Genomic DNA, 15,792 nt, shown 5'->3' with positions numbered 1-15,792 from the left:
GGCTTTCAGTGCCGGGAGTGTCCGAGGACATGTTCGGCTCGCCAGGTGCAGGTCTTTTGATTTGACGCCCGTAGGCGACCTGTGTGTCATGATGAGGATGAAAATGATGATGAAGACGACACATACAGTACACCCAGCCCCCTTGCCAGCGAAATTAACCAATGATTGCTAAAACTTCTGACCCTGCCGGGAATTGAACCCGGGGCCCCTGTGACCAAAGGTCAGCACGCTAACCATTTAGCCATGGAGCCGGTTCAAATGAGTGAAGATGCGGGAGACAAGCAACCTCTTTTACATTGGTATTCACCAGGAATGACCATTAAATAAAATGCAATTTATTTTACAACATTTACCGTTTAATCTTGTCCGCCTCTGTGGTGTAGTGGTTAGTGTGATTACCTGCCACCCCCGGAGGCCCGGGTTGGATTCCCGGCCCTGCCACGAAATTTGAAAAGTGGTACGAGGGCTGGAACGGGGTCCACTCAGCCTCGGGAGGTCAACTGAGTAAATGTGGATTCAATTCCCACTTCAACCATTCTCCAAGTGGTTTTCCGTGGTTTCCCACGTCTCCTCCAGGCAAATGCCGGAATGGTCCCTAAATTAAGACCACGGCCGCTTCCTTCCCTGTTCCTTGTCTTTTCCTCCCAATCTTCCCATCCCCCCACAATGCCCCTGTTCAGCATAGCAGGTGAGGCCGCTTGGGCGAGGTACTTTTCATCCTCCCCAGTTGTATCCCCCGACCATGAGTCTGAAGCTCCAGGACACTGCCCTTGAGGCGGTAGAGGTGGGATCCCTCGCTGAGTCCGAGGGAAAAACCTACCCTGGAGGGAAACCAGATTGAGAAGAAGAATATTGCTTTTAATCGCTACTTTCCTATTGACGTTTTTGTAATGACCTATGTTGATTTCAGTTAGGAAAACCACAAAGTCAGTCCTGAGAATCACGTAGCGAAGCACGGGTACATCAGCTAGTAACATGATAAATTACAAAATTGTAATGAACGAATACGCGGATAAAGTGAGAATCAGTTTTTGAGTGGAAGCCGGTTATCACTATAATCTGTACTGGAGTTTACTCACTGCAGGGTTGAGTAGCTCACGCGGTAGAGCGTTGATCTTCTGAGCATAACTCCGCAGGTTCGATCCTGGCTCAGTCCGGTGGTATTTGAAGGTATTCAAATACATCAGCCCCATGTCGGCAGATTTACTGGCACGTAAATGAACTCCCATGGGACAAATTTTCGGCATCTCGGTGTCTCCGAAATTCATAAAAATGTTTGTCTGCCATTCATACTATGGATTTTCGTAGTTTTCATTAGTTCAGTAAAATGTTGAGATAATGAGTACTTATTTCTGACTATGGTCGCTCCCTTCCCAGTTTTAATTGCTACTAATTCAGATGCCACAGCAATATGAATCATCATACATAATATTCCTTCAAATGCTATGGAGCTTATAAAGCGCCGGGTGGTTAGAATGTTGTCTCAAAGTAGTTCGTTAACGTACCGAAAGCCAGCGAGAAAAAATTGTTGCATTTGAACACACACAAATGTTACTGAACTCCGCCGGAATCGACCCACTACCCTAGATACAGGAGGACAACGCCTAACCGACTGCACCGATGAGGTCATTCGATGAATATTCAGCAAACAAGCTTTTAGCTTTATGTAACGGTTGATATTATGATTATACAGTAGCCACGGACTCCAGGATTACGTGGAATCCGAACCACAGAGACATGAAATTTCATTTCAAAAATCCCACGTACATTGGCAGGGAGGTACTTTTTTTCTAAGTTGCTTTACGTCACACCGACACAGATAGGTCTTAAGGCGACGATGGGATAGGAAAGGGCTAGGAGTGGGAACGAAACGACCGTGGCCGTAATTAAGGTACAGCACCAGCATTTACCTGGTGTGAAAATGGGAAACAATGGAAAACCATCTTCAGGGCTGCCGAAAGTAGGGTTCGAACCCACTATCTTCCGTATGAAAATTCACAGTTGCGCACCCCAAACCGCACGGTCAGCTCGCTCGGTTAAGTACATTTTATCATCATCATCCAGGACGGAAAATTGATACAGACTGTCTTGCATTTTATAACAGACCAGAGTACATTTCACACCTGCACCTGAAAGAAAAAGCAACTCGGGGGTTTCTGTCACACAGTTGTGACTGAGTACAGAGATTGTTTCCTGTTCAGAAAGTTGTTAGTGAAAGGCACTTAATAAGCTAGAAACTGTAAGTGACCATCGGCGTTCTACGGAGTAGACGTAGACGCCGATACCACACCCTTTCACGGCCTTGTTAGTTCGTTAAAAAGACATAAATACAAAATCATTAAACTTCTGTAAGAAAAAAAAAAAATGTATCTTCTAGTTGCAAACATTTTGCTAGTTTTATGGTCGACCTACTCAAGGAAGTGAAAGTTAATTACCCTGCACATGGGAGTGTTATAAAACTGTCTAGCTGTTCAGCCGGAATGCGTATGCTCAACATGACGTTTACCTGACAACATAAGATTTTTCAGAGTGGTCGGAAAGAGATGAAATGAATAATCTTGTCTTGTTCATTCAAATATAACCCATATCTGAGAATGAAATAGAATTAAGTCATGTTATAAAAATGTACTCCCTACCAACTTATTTGTATTCTATCACAGATGGACAAGTAGAATTTATGTGGATGTTAAAACGTAGAATGAGAATTCTGGGGAAGATCCCCACGTCTATTATATGTTTAGCTTAAATATGTAAAACCATGACGTGAGAGGGAAATATCAAAATCTCTCTCTTCTCGTTCCTTCAGTTCTTAGGATCGTGATCCCCTAAAACGTTCAACCCAGGTACGTTCGTAGTTGTGTCGCACAAGCGAATGGGAACTCTCCCACGGTCCTCCTTCCCCGAGAATATTTCCATCTTTTCTAAGCTGTATTTCCCACGTTGCATAGTGTGTCCAATGAATTGCAAACCTCTTTCTTTACACATTGACTGTATTCTAATTCTGAGGTAGAATTGTTTAACAATGGAGCAATTGGTGCGACATATCGGTATACCAGGAGAACCGAGATAAATTACTCAATATTTAAAACTGATATTTTAGAGATTTCTGCCATACCTACAGTATCTTAAATTGAGAGCATTATACCTACGATTCCTTATTTTTATATATCCCTCGCCTTCGATAACTTGGTAGTAATTTCTGATGCAGCAAGCTGACTTTCCAAGCTTTGCCTGTACTGGAAAACAAACCCCAGAAATGAACAAACCGTTAACAATATACATTTCCGATGCAAATCTGACATTATTTGTTAGATTGTCATTAAGTGCATTTGTGTTTCACTAATTATACAAATTGCTTAAGAACACCGGAAGCAAATTAAGTCTCTGATATCTGATGTGATACAATTTTATGCAATTAGCCTAGAACATCCAATACTGAGCAAAGTCCTCTTTCAAGCCACGATTGATTGATTGATTGATTGATTGATTGATTGATTGATTGATTGATTGATTGATTGATTGATTGATTGATTGATTAATTGATTGATTGTTTGATTGATTGATTGATTGATTGATTGATTGATTGATTGATTGATTGATTGATTGATTGATTGATTGATTGATTGATTAAAGGGATCTAATATGAAATTAAATGATAGCTGAAAATTTGAAATTAACCACTGACTAGGATTCAAATGAGAATGAATTAAAAATGAAAAATGGGTCTAATTCACAATGCCTTATTTCGATAAAAGAGAAACAAATTAAAATCTAAGAAAATAAATGAAGTATTTTCCTAAAATTAAAACCAGTATGTTATTCAAATTAAAAGCTAAAAAGATCCAAACATACAAAATAGATAAAAAACATAGCCAAACAAATAAAAGGTTATTTTACAATAAAACAAAAGTTAAAAAAATAACTAAAATTAAAATTTTCCTGTTAAAAGCGATTTTAAAAACCGCTATCGAGATCTACTGACTGCTCGCCATCTTTTAGAATGAGGGACATGAAGCTCAGAAGTTTGAATTTACGGCGCAGATCAACCAGAGTCCCGCACTCCGTAGGCTGTTATGGTCAGATGGGCATCTTAAGCTGGGCGTGTTGGGGGATGGAGTGTGTTCTCTTTTCATTAAGTAGGAGTGCGGCGCTCTACCATGGCTCATGAGAAAACCATACAATAATGTCATTGCTTCACTCGAGGACACCGGTAGGGAAGTCTACCATACCTTCATTGTTCCTTTTATCGTTCTCAGCTTTTCGGACAGAGAGATATCCTGCCACTCCTCTTCTCAGTGAGGAATTAAAATACAGTACCTCACCTGAGAGCGTATAACCCTGACTGGAACCTTATAAGGCTACGGGGACTATGTGACTGTCTTCTTGGCACCCACATATGCTAACTCGTTTCCCGCTATACGAGGTACGCATGTTGCTTGGGAGCCACATACAGGTAATTCCGGTGCTTACTTTCCACTTCCCAGCCAGCAGATCGTGGATACATTGCACCAGGGTGTATTGCGGCAAGCAGGTATCAATAGAGTGCAACGGACTCAAAGAGTCAGGTATTGCCGGCGTTCACTGAATAGCGTGTACCGCAGAATCTCCAAGGTGGCATAAAGCTCTACTGTGTACACACTACAGGTTTCAGGTAGAGAAAAGAGAAACCTGTCGTTGATAATGAACGAGTACAGTCGAAAATTCCTCAAGGTCGTATGATGATCTGGTCTGAATTAGTTTCCTGAATACAGACTATACTTGCTGTGAAATGATTGATTAGGAACAGTTCCACTGTAACAGGGCCATAGTGCGGATTCTTGCTTGTTTGTGTTAACTTTTAAGCGGCGAAACGTTTCCTAACTTAAAAACTGCTTCCGTTTCCAATCGAGAATGTAGGTGAATCCTCAAGTGTCCAACACCTCGTCACCGGCATGTTTAGGAGGGTTTGAGGATCCGGGCAGGCCTCGGAGACCCTGTTCAGCGACGGGGGTTCCTTCTACGGAAGGAATGCAATGGCCTAGGAGCAGCCTAACACACACCCTCCAGATAGAAGGCAGGTTTCCTCACTCATAGGAGGTGTGAGGGAGCGCCTTGGAAGGGCTCTCTTCTTCCTCACTTTCTGTTATCGGGTTGGTAGGGATATTCCCGGCCCTGATCGACGATTGCACCTCCGCCGGCTGGATACGGCTATCAGTGATCTGTTGTGGGAAGAAGGCTTATCCTTCTGACACTTTGGGAGCAGCAATCATAGCATCTGTAGGTGGAATATACGGCGAACTACGGCGCACTTCCTGGTATGGAAGACCATGCAGGGTCTTAATTTCCTCGATCTTATTTAAATCAATACATTTATTACGTATGTATTTCTACTACCTTGCGCCTACTAAATCAAATTCATGGTACTTACACTCGAGTGAAGATCTTTTTAGGTCCCTTCTCTTTACAACTTCATTACCCATTATCTCAACGACAACGTCCGACAGTGATGTATGGTCTAGGGGTAACGCACTGAAATATGGATGCTGAGCATGGGAGTTCGAATCTCTGTAGGGCGGAGAATTTTTACTGAATAGTAAATGAATATAACTAAAGTGATAGGGTACCAAGGAATTGAGAGGTGCAGAGAAGCCAATAGGAACAGCTAAGTAGAAGGTGTCATGACGGCGACAAGGATGGCTTCAGAAACTTAGAAGCAAATATCTGAAATATGGCGGATGAGAAAATATGAATTAAGGAATTCTGAAAAACGACAATGTCAGGGAAATGGTTCAGTACAAATACGATATGAGTAAGGGAAGTTGTTTAAGGGTTGAATTGAACGTGGGAGTCGGGGGGGGGGTAGCGCCTGTGAGGTAGGCAACCCGCACAGCAGAGGTCAACGAACTATTTTTAAACAAACCGACATAGAGTCCCCCCTGTATTTTAGACAGCTGGGGGTAATGGCTCCGGTTTCCCCTCTGGGGTCGGCCGACCGCTGTATCTCGATGGGAATGAAGAGAGGGCAGTTACTGTAGTGCACATGTTTGAGGATAACTTATGCACTGTTTCGCGCCATGAGATTCTTTTTCAAAAATAGGTTTGTTGGAACAACGAGATACCACGTATCCAAACCTCTAGCAATTATAACACAACATCAGAGGTGGAATGTACGGCCTCACGATAGATTGTTGCCTTGACTTTCTCTGGCAACGCTGACAATTTGAACGAGACAATGAAGGCACCAGTGGCAACGTCTTCACCGTTGACTATGCGCATAATGCGCCTGACGTGTGTCCCGCCACGGCTCTTCATAGCCTTTATCATTTTTATCGTCAGTGTTCAAGATCAGGTCGCGTTGAAAGATTACTGCCCGAAGCAGATTCAGAGATGTGTGCTCTTCTACTCTGGCGGGAAGATCGGGAGTAACGGTTCAACTTAAGCTACAATGCACGTCTTCAACAACAAATTACCATTGCGCATCTTTATTATTTCAAAGAAGTTGGAATTTATCGAACATCTCTCTTGGTAAATTATTCCGATCCATAACTTCTCTTCCTATAAACATCTGCTACAATTTGTCCTCTTGAGTTCCAAATTTGTCTTCATATTAAGTTCCTACTTTTACTCCATTAAGCCTTATTCGTCTAGTAATGTCATACAACTGAATCTCTCCACTGACGGCTCGGAACATACCGCTTAGTCGAGCAGATCGTCTCCTTACTCCCAAGTCTTTCCAACCCAAAGTTTGCAACATTTCCGTTGCACTACTCTTTTGTCGGAAATCACCCAGAATAAATCGTACTGCTGTTTACCTTTGTATGATTTCCAGTTTTCGAATCAAGTAGTCCTAGTGGAGGTCCCATACACTGGAACCATACTCCAATTGAAGTCTTACCAGTGACTTACCCGTGAAGTCTCCTTCAAATCTTCACTACAACCCCGAAATACCCTCATAACCATATGAGAAGATCTGCTATCTTTATATATAACTAGCAAATGTACCCGTGCTTCGCTACGGTATTCTACATTGTATACGGATATCGACGTAAATACTCTGCGTGCAGCAAATGAGATTGTTTTAAAATTGCATGTCTCTTAGCCTTATCCGAGAAATAGCATGGGGAGGTTCACATACGTTGTTTCCAATGTAAAGTGAGGGTTGCGGAGTTGTGATGATAACGCCAGGCTCACTTGCCTACTGCCATTCACAATTGAGTTGGCAAGCTTACATTATAATTGCAGGCCCCAATGCCTACTGCGCGGTCACAATCGATTTGGGGAGTTTTAGTTACAATGGCAGACCCATTTCCTACTTTCAGACAGGTTACAGTTGAGGAGTTTTTATTATAATACCAGGCAACTTCCCTACCACCAGTCAAAATTGAGTTGTGCAGTTATCATTATAATGCCAGTCCCTTTTTACTGCTGCTAGCCAGCTTACAGCCAGTCACACGGAATTAGTGAGTTTCCATGAAAATAGCAGGCCACTATGCCTAATGCTAGTCAAATTTTAGATTGGAACATTTGTTTATAATGGCGGGCACCCTGGCCTAGAGCCAAACACAATAGAGTAGGGGACTTTCGAACAAAACTGCATGATCCCTTGCCTTCTGCAACACAAATCGAAAAGTGAATTATTCATTAAAATGGTAGGCCCTCCTTACTAATGCCAGTTACACAGGAGTTGGAGAAGGACCCCATTCCTACTACCAGCAGTCAAAGTCGGTGTAGGGAGTACTGATTACAATAGCAGACACATCCTTTCTCGATCGCTACAAATCGACATCAATGAATATATACAGATGGACATACGAAAGTATATGAATGTTTACAATATTGCAGACCTTCATTTACAGATTAACTGCTGCTAAACGGTACGTCATATCGACAAAGGATTGTACCGTAAGGCGCAGTATTTAGCGATCTAAATGGCTGGTCCTATGATATTTTCTCGCATCTAATCTATTCATGGGTCAGATTGAATCAGAAACGTTGAATAGGTTGAAATTTGTGTAAGATTATCTTACATTGCATTACTTTTCGGATAATTATGTGACATAGCATTTGGCTCACATATGGGTACTGGGTGGGCCAATGTTCGTGTAGAGTTTGATCATACTATCTTTCCTGTAAGTGATTGAAATGATGCACATGAGAAGAAAAGGTTTAGAAATTAATTTCCATTAAGGCAGGTAGATTTCCATTAAGTTTGGTTGTGTGTATTTTGAGGGAGTGCAAAATCACGGTTTCGGTTTCGTATAAACCCCCAATTAGTTCAGGGATTTAGAAACAATATTTGCCCTAAAACCTCCCCAAAGGATAGGTGGATTCTAAATATGAATTTTGGTGGAAGTATATCCAGTAGTTTTCAAGTTAGAGAAAGACAAACAGACCAAACAAACAAACAAACAAACAAACAAACAAACAAACAAACAAACAAACAGACACCAAGGAAACCTACCCTTGGACAGATGGATGCTATATATAAAATTTGGTTCAAATATCTTGTTAGTTTTCAAGTTGTAAGAAGTACGCTTTACACGCACCCGCTCTTGCGTTAAGTCCGCTGGGATTTGTACCGAAAAACGGTCCGTTAATGATATCTCCCTTACTAAATCCTGTTATCGAAATGATGCACATGAGAAAAAAAGGTTTAAAAATTAATTTTCATTAAGGCAGGTTGATTTCCATTAAGTTCGGTTGTGTATACTTTGAGGGAGTGCAAAATCACGGTTTCGGTTTCGTAATAATCCCCACTCAGTTCAGGGATTTAGAAACGATATTTGCGCTAAAACCTACCCAAGGAGAGGTGGATTCTAAATATGAAGTTAGGTGGAAATATATATTTAGTAGTTTTCAAGTTATAGAAGGACAGACAAACAGACAGACAAAGAGACTAACAGACAAACAAACAGACAAACAGACACCAAAGCTAAAAATGATGCAGATGGTCATTATTACACCTGAAACGGATAACTGTACGGAAATTTCGCCAAAATAATCAGTGTACAGACACACAGTTTGCGCTAAAACCTACCCAAGGACAGGTGGATTCTAAATATGAAGTTTGGTGGAAATATATCCAGTAGTTTTCAAGTTATAGAAGGACAGACAAACAGACAAACAAACAGACAAACAGACACCAAAGCTAAAAATGATGCAGATGGTCATTATTACACCTGAAACGGATAACTGTACCGAAATTTCGCCAAAATAATCAATGTACAGACACACTGTCGTTACGATTTTATTTATATAGATGACGGATAAGCATGAGCACGTTGAAAAGTGCAGACTTCCACTTCGAGATTCATATCTCCTAAACGGTTTATGATATTAAGAAACGGTTTGCGCCATCAGACGCCTCATTTATCGCTCTACATGTTTGTTTCTAAACCATTTCCTCGTATCTCCCATATTACGGGGGTAAATTGAGTTCAAATTTTGAATAGGGTGAAATTTGGGTGCATTTTTAACATTTTACATTACATTTTGCCTACTTATGTACAAGCTAGAATCATGAAATTTGGTAAACATATGTCCCTTAATCGTGCCAATGTGCGCACACATCGTGATGATCCTATCATTCTTATAAGTGTGTCAAACAATAAAATATACTTGTAAAAATCACCAAATTTACGAACAATCCAGAAATACGGCCAAATTTAACGTATAAGGGAGAGAGATACGACAAAATGTCACAGGACCAAAGTTGTAGGTCACTCCGAATTGAAGTGACACTGTGCCATCCGTTTTGTGATCCGACTTACCGTTTAGCCAAAAAATAGCTCAAAAGGAATGTGCACAGTCATTAAAATTGCCTCCATATTTCGATATCCTTGGGGGTAAAAAGTGAAAAATTTGAACATCTTGGAATTTTCACGTCGGTTAGGGACCAAAAGCTATAATTTCACCAAATTTCAATTGTCTACCTCGTCTCGCAGGTTGTGCCGCCATCTTGATTTGGGGGGATGGGGGATAAAAATGAGGAAATTCCCGAAAATTTTTAAGCCCACGAAACCTATAGGTTATCGTTTTGGATATACTATACGACTGTGTTCTTATACTGAGCCCAAAATTTGAGCCCCCCCAGCGTGCCCCCTTCAGGGAGTTTTGAGAATTTCCGATTTTTCTAGGGATCCTGGGGTCATCAGTTTCAATCGTACCAAGTTTCAAATTTCTGAGATTTCTGGAAGTGCCTCATTAATTCACGTCTTTTTTCATTTTTAAATATTTATATATACATCGCTCCAGCCCGACTTGCTTTTATATATATAGATCCCGTTAATGTAATTACCCCAAAGACCTTTCTTTCTGTTAACACCTAGATACTTATAGTGATCCCTATGAGGCATTTCCTCTACATCAACACCGTAATTAAAGATTAACTCACAACCCAACTTTTCACCCCATTTACCATCTTATCATTGCTTGCTGTCCATCTGAAAACACTGTCGAAGTCTTTGCAGTCGCTCACAATCCTGTATGATATTTATTAGTCTACAGAGTATGTTCCAAGTTCGTTCAAATATATTCATTAATTCACTTTTATCACTTAACTATGCTCTTGTAGCATTATTACAACGAGAACTACATAGATGATTGATTCTAGGGTTATAAATATCTAAAAATGGCAGTGTTTGAGTTGTAACAATATTTAATTGTTAGCCCTGTGAATCCCATTACTACGTGTCTCTACGGAATTAATGGTCTGTTTCCTGATCTTGACGGGGAATCTGTCCGAATGTCCTACACCTTTAGCGTCTTAACTAGGCAGTCCTCAATTTATAACAAAATCGAAGGGAAGGAAGGAAGGAAGGAAGGAAGGAAGGAAGGAAGGAAGGAAGGAAGGAAGGAAGGAAGGAAGGAAGAAAAATAAAAAATAATAAAGAAGGATAGGAATAGTGAAGACAGAAAGAGAGGAAAAGTGAGAGTAGTGAAGGAAGGAAGGAAGGAAGGAAGGAAGGAAAGAAGAATATTTGAAGGTCTATGTGAATGTTGATGCTGTGAAAGTCACGGTCCTGCATTTTTGCATGGAATATGAATCACATGGATATGACTAATTTTGAAAATCTCTCACACACTGGCCGCGATTTTAAGCTAGTGACGATACTCCTCAGTTATCAATCTCGGAAAGAAGAACACACACTAAGTTCGGGTATCTATTAAGATTAACAAAATTAAAGGCAACTTTAAAGTAATAAGAAGTGAATCTTACCTTAACGTTTCCTTAATGCTGGCTTTTAGGTACGTCATCTGTTCAAGACACTGAGCAGTTAGAGGTGTCTCCGACGTTGGAAGCACGTTTGAAATCTCTTGGTACAATTTCTCCTGTTTATCCGGATGCAGGGATAATTGGTATAGGATAGATGCAACAGCAGTCGATGTCTGAAAACGAGAATAATTTCTCTTAAAGGAATCGTCGGGAATGTGCTAGAGTAGGGTTTCCAAAACGTTTGTACCTGAGGCCCCTCAGCATATTACATGCATTTCCAAGGAGCCTCTAGCCACAGAACATGTACTTAAGTAAGCGGAAGACAGGATTTTGTAATGTTACCATGTTTAATTTTAATCGTATAATACAGGCCTAATATTTACTTTCCTTTCAACGTCAAAGTTTAACTTAATTTACAGTACATAAACATACTTCCTATTTACATATAAATTACAAAACAATCTGACACTTGGTTAAATAGCCTAGATCTGGAAACTTATTTCCCAACATTCACTTGGTACAGTTGTTGGATAAGTTCAAACTCCTATGATCAGTGCTAAGTTTTGTTTATTTTATACACAGTATACTAAGGTGTAGCTAACATCAGCTCTGTGACTCGATGGTCAGCGTCGAGGGCTTCCATAAATATCCCCGCCGGGTCAGGGATTTTAATTCTCTCTGGTTAATTTTTCTGAGTCTGGGACTGTGTTTGTCCCAATACACTCCTCTTCATAAGTTACAACACACACGAACTCACTACCAACCACTACAGAAACATGCAATAATGAATACATCCCTCCCTATAGAGTTCGCGTCAGGAAGGGCATGCGGACGTAAAACAGTTACACATCACACATCCGCGACTCCACCAGGAGTGAGAAAAGGACAGAAGAAGAAAAAAGGAAACAGAATAGGATATGGCTATAGTCAACATCACATCTCCACAGAACACAAGAGGTCCGAATCTTTGGCTGAATGGTCGGCGTTACTGGCCTTCGGTTCAGAGGGTCCCGGGTTCGAATCTCCCAATATCCCTGAAACTCACACACCACACATAACACTATCCTCCACCTCAATAACACGCAGTTACCTACACATGACAGATGCCGCCCACCTTCATCGGAAGGTCTGCTTTACAAAGGCTGCACTCGGCTAGAAATAGCCACACGAAATTATAATTATACAGAACACAGAAGTATGTTTTTTCCAACTATTTCATCATACAATAAAAATCTGCCTAGCCGAGGCGGTAAAGGTGTACTCGGTTCATCTCGAAGGATATGGGTTCGATTCCCCACCAGGAAGCCGAGAAATTTAGAAACGAGCTTTCCATTTCTAGAGAGGCGCACTGCCCTGAGGTTCACTCTCCCTTCACCAGTATCTCACGTAGTGCTGAGGTTACGGTTATTGTTAGTGGAGGGTCTTCATTATCTGTACGGTGATGGCTTCGGTTCCACACAATAAATTAGTTCTACAATAAATCCAACACCAATTGAAATCCAAGCATTAGTTTAATTGAATTTTATCGAATGAAAACGCAGTTTTAAAAAAGTTACAAGCAAAGATTTCAATTGCAGATATTTTCCGTACATCTTTCTGTCACGAACAAAAACTTGAGTGGATCACCAGGAAGAGCTCTTAAAGGACATGGATGAATTACATGCCACATGATAATTGCTAAATTAAAAGGCTGTAAAACAACCTACACTATTGGTAGATGAAAAATTCAGAAAATGCGTGATAGGCTAGAGTGGTCCTCAAGAACGTTAAACAGCAAGATTATGTTTGATATGTTTCTACACAGAGAACAATAAAGTACAAAATGCTCTACAAAGTACAGTAATTACAAAGCTAAAGACCAATAAATCCAGCCACTAGAGTACGGCACGTTACTGTAATTGGTTCCTTTAGCCGGTGAACAGTGGTGAATTAAACGCCGAATCAGTCATGTTTACCGACGAGGGATGTACTGAAGTATATGGAAGTAAGCATTCGCAAACTGTCTTTAATTGTTTACGTAAAAACCTAAGATTAACTCAATTTTGAATCTGATGGGAATTGCGAGAATTGAGATATTCTTTATGAAAATAGAAGTGTAATTGCAAGGTGAAAGAAGAAAGTGCAATAGCTGGACTAAGGCTGAATGTCAAGAAAACAAAGATCATGGCAACTAAACCTATCACCTCCTGGCATGGTGAAAGAATGGAGGTTGTTCCTAGTTTCATCTACTTAGGCTTCAAAATAACTGATGACGGCGATTGCAACCATTAAATTAAAAGACGCTTGCTCCTTGGGAGGAAGCCAATGGCCAAACTTTACAACATTTTCAAGAGTAGAGACGAAACTCTAAGAACGAAGATTCGTATAGTGAAGGCTATGGTCTTCCCAGTAGCAATGTATAGAAGTGAGACCTGGATACTAAGAAAGGCTGAACGTCGAAGAATAGACGCATTTGAACTATGGTGTTGGAGGAAAACTCCTTAGAGTTCCGTGGACTGCAAAGAGATCTAATAAGTCCATATTACAGGAAATCAACCCAGGCTGTTCACTGGAAGGTCAAATACTCAGACAAAAAATAAAGTACTTCGGTCATATTATGAGAAAGCATGATTCACTGAAAAAAAAAACCCTTAATGCTGCGGAAGACTGATGGTAGCAGGAGAAGAGGGCGACAACAGATGAGGTGGATTGATGGCATCAAGGAAGCCACGGCTCTCAATTTAGAAAGACTTCGGAAAAGAATACACGGCAGGAAGAAATGGCGCACTTTGGTCTATGGGGTCACGGAGAGTCGAAAGCGACTAAACGACTAACAACAACAATTGGATAACATGTACATGTCTGAGGTAACAAAAGGAACTTACCGTGTCAATGCCCACGAGGAACATATCAAGAGCAAGGACGCAGGCAGTCTTGGGGTCGGGATTTTGTGCCAATATACGCTCTAGTAGTGACGAGTCGCTTTCTGAACTGATTGGTCCACGAGCCTGAAGACGCTCCAGCGCTTGTCCGATGTGTTTCGCCGTCATACTATGGACATAAAAGAAGCACATTAAATATAGGTATTGTGTATATAAAGCCCAAAGCGGATCGCAGTCATTAAGTATTTTCCAGACGTGACAAACTCAGCGGTGGTTGGTCCATACGGAACAGGGAGAACTCATGGCATGTGTTCGCAATGCTACAGCACCGTAGACCGGGTAAGTTGGCCGTGCGGCTAGGGGCGCGCGGCTGTGAGCTTGCATCCGGGAGATAGTGGGTTCGAATCCCACTGTCGGCAGCCCTGAACATGGCTTTCCGTGGTTTCCCATTTTCACACCAGGTAAATACTGGGGCTGTACCTTAACTAAGGCCACGGCCGCTTCCTTCCAATTCCTATCCCATAGTCGCCGTAAGACCTATCTGTTTCGGTGCGACGTAAAGCCACTAGCAAAGAAATACAGCACCATAGTCGAACAATGGTGTCATCTTAGCTCATTCCATGTTAAGAAAACAGTATTGCTCTTGTGGCAACAGGGTTGCCATATCGAACAGCTCTGCTCAACAGCATCGTGGAAAAGTGGTGGACGAAACTCAGTATTTAAGTTAAAGACAAAAGGTAGAAAAAACTAAGCTGAATATTATATTCATGAAGTCTATGGGGTGGGGGTAGAGGGGGCTAAATTTGATGTTCGCAAGATAACGGGAAAACAGCAGAACATAATGTGTGAAACTCTGTTTTTAAGATCAAGATAAAAGCTGCAAATTCAGCACTGTTTACTCTTGTTTCTTCCTCAGCCTCATCCGCTAAGTAAATCATTATATCTACCGAGCTCGATAGCCGCAGTCGCTTAAGTGCGGCCAGTATCCAGTATTCGGGAGATAGTAGGTTCGAACCCCACTGTCGGCAGCCCTGAAAATGGTTTTCCGTGGTTTCCCATTTTCACACCAGGCAAATGCTAGGGCTGTACCTTAATTAAGGCCACGGCCGCTTCCTTCCCACTCCTAGCCCTTTGCTGTCCCATCGTCGCCGTAAGACCTACAGTATCTGTGTCGGTGCGACGTAAAACAACCAGTAAAAAATCATTATATTAATGTTAAAGAAAGAAATCGCAAACGAAGGCTAGTTAATCACTTAACACTCACTCAACACAAGTACGCACTGATATGCGAGATAAAAACGTATGTAACACATTAATAGGCGATTTCTCTACAATAAGCTGGGCTGAGTGGCTCAGACGGTTAAGGCGCTGGCCTTCTGACCCTAACTTGCCAGGTTCGATCCTGGCTCTGTCCGGTGGTATTTGAAGGTGCTCAAATACGTAGGCCTCTTGTCGGCATATTTACTGGCACGTAAAAGAATGCCTGTGGGACAAAATTCCGCCACCTAGGCGTCTCCGAAAACCGTAAAAAGTAGTTAGCGGGACGTAAAGCAAATAACATTATTATTATCACTACAAGAGTAATAATCTGCCCCGATTCACAGAGCGATACATAAGTAAAATGAAGGAAGGCAACAAAGCCATGGCAGTTCGCGCCATTGTCCTTCCTCCCTGAGAATGTATTTATGAAATAGAAAAGCTTCAGTAGTTATTTTAATAATGCACGGGCAAAACATG

General features: G+C 41.3%; 1 protein-coding gene across 1 annotated transcript in view; it reads right to left on the bottom strand.

Annotated features, from left to right (window-relative positions):
• Positions 1-15,792, bottom strand: part of LOC136867265 (probable cytochrome P450 49a1) — a 131,457-nt gene that overhangs the window by 45,499 nt on the left and 70,166 nt on the right. Inside the window, exons 6-7 of the mRNA XM_067144409.2 lie at positions 14,059-14,224; positions 11,198-11,367 (exon numbers count right to left, since the gene is read on the bottom strand). Coding sequence (XP_067000510.2) covers positions 11,198-11,367; positions 14,059-14,224 — 336 coding nt within the window. The remainder of the gene's footprint in view (positions 1-11,197; positions 11,368-14,058; positions 14,225-15,792) is intronic.

The sequence above is a fragment of the Anabrus simplex genome, chromosome 3 (assembly GCF_040414725.1).
Source record: "Anabrus simplex isolate iqAnaSimp1 chromosome 3, ASM4041472v1, whole genome shotgun sequence".
In the NCBI taxonomy this organism is placed as follows: Eukaryota; Metazoa; Arthropoda; class Insecta; order Orthoptera; family Tettigoniidae; genus Anabrus; species Anabrus simplex.
The sequence above is the reverse complement of the archived record's forward strand: the minus strand, read 5'-3'. Positions and strand labels throughout refer to the sequence as shown.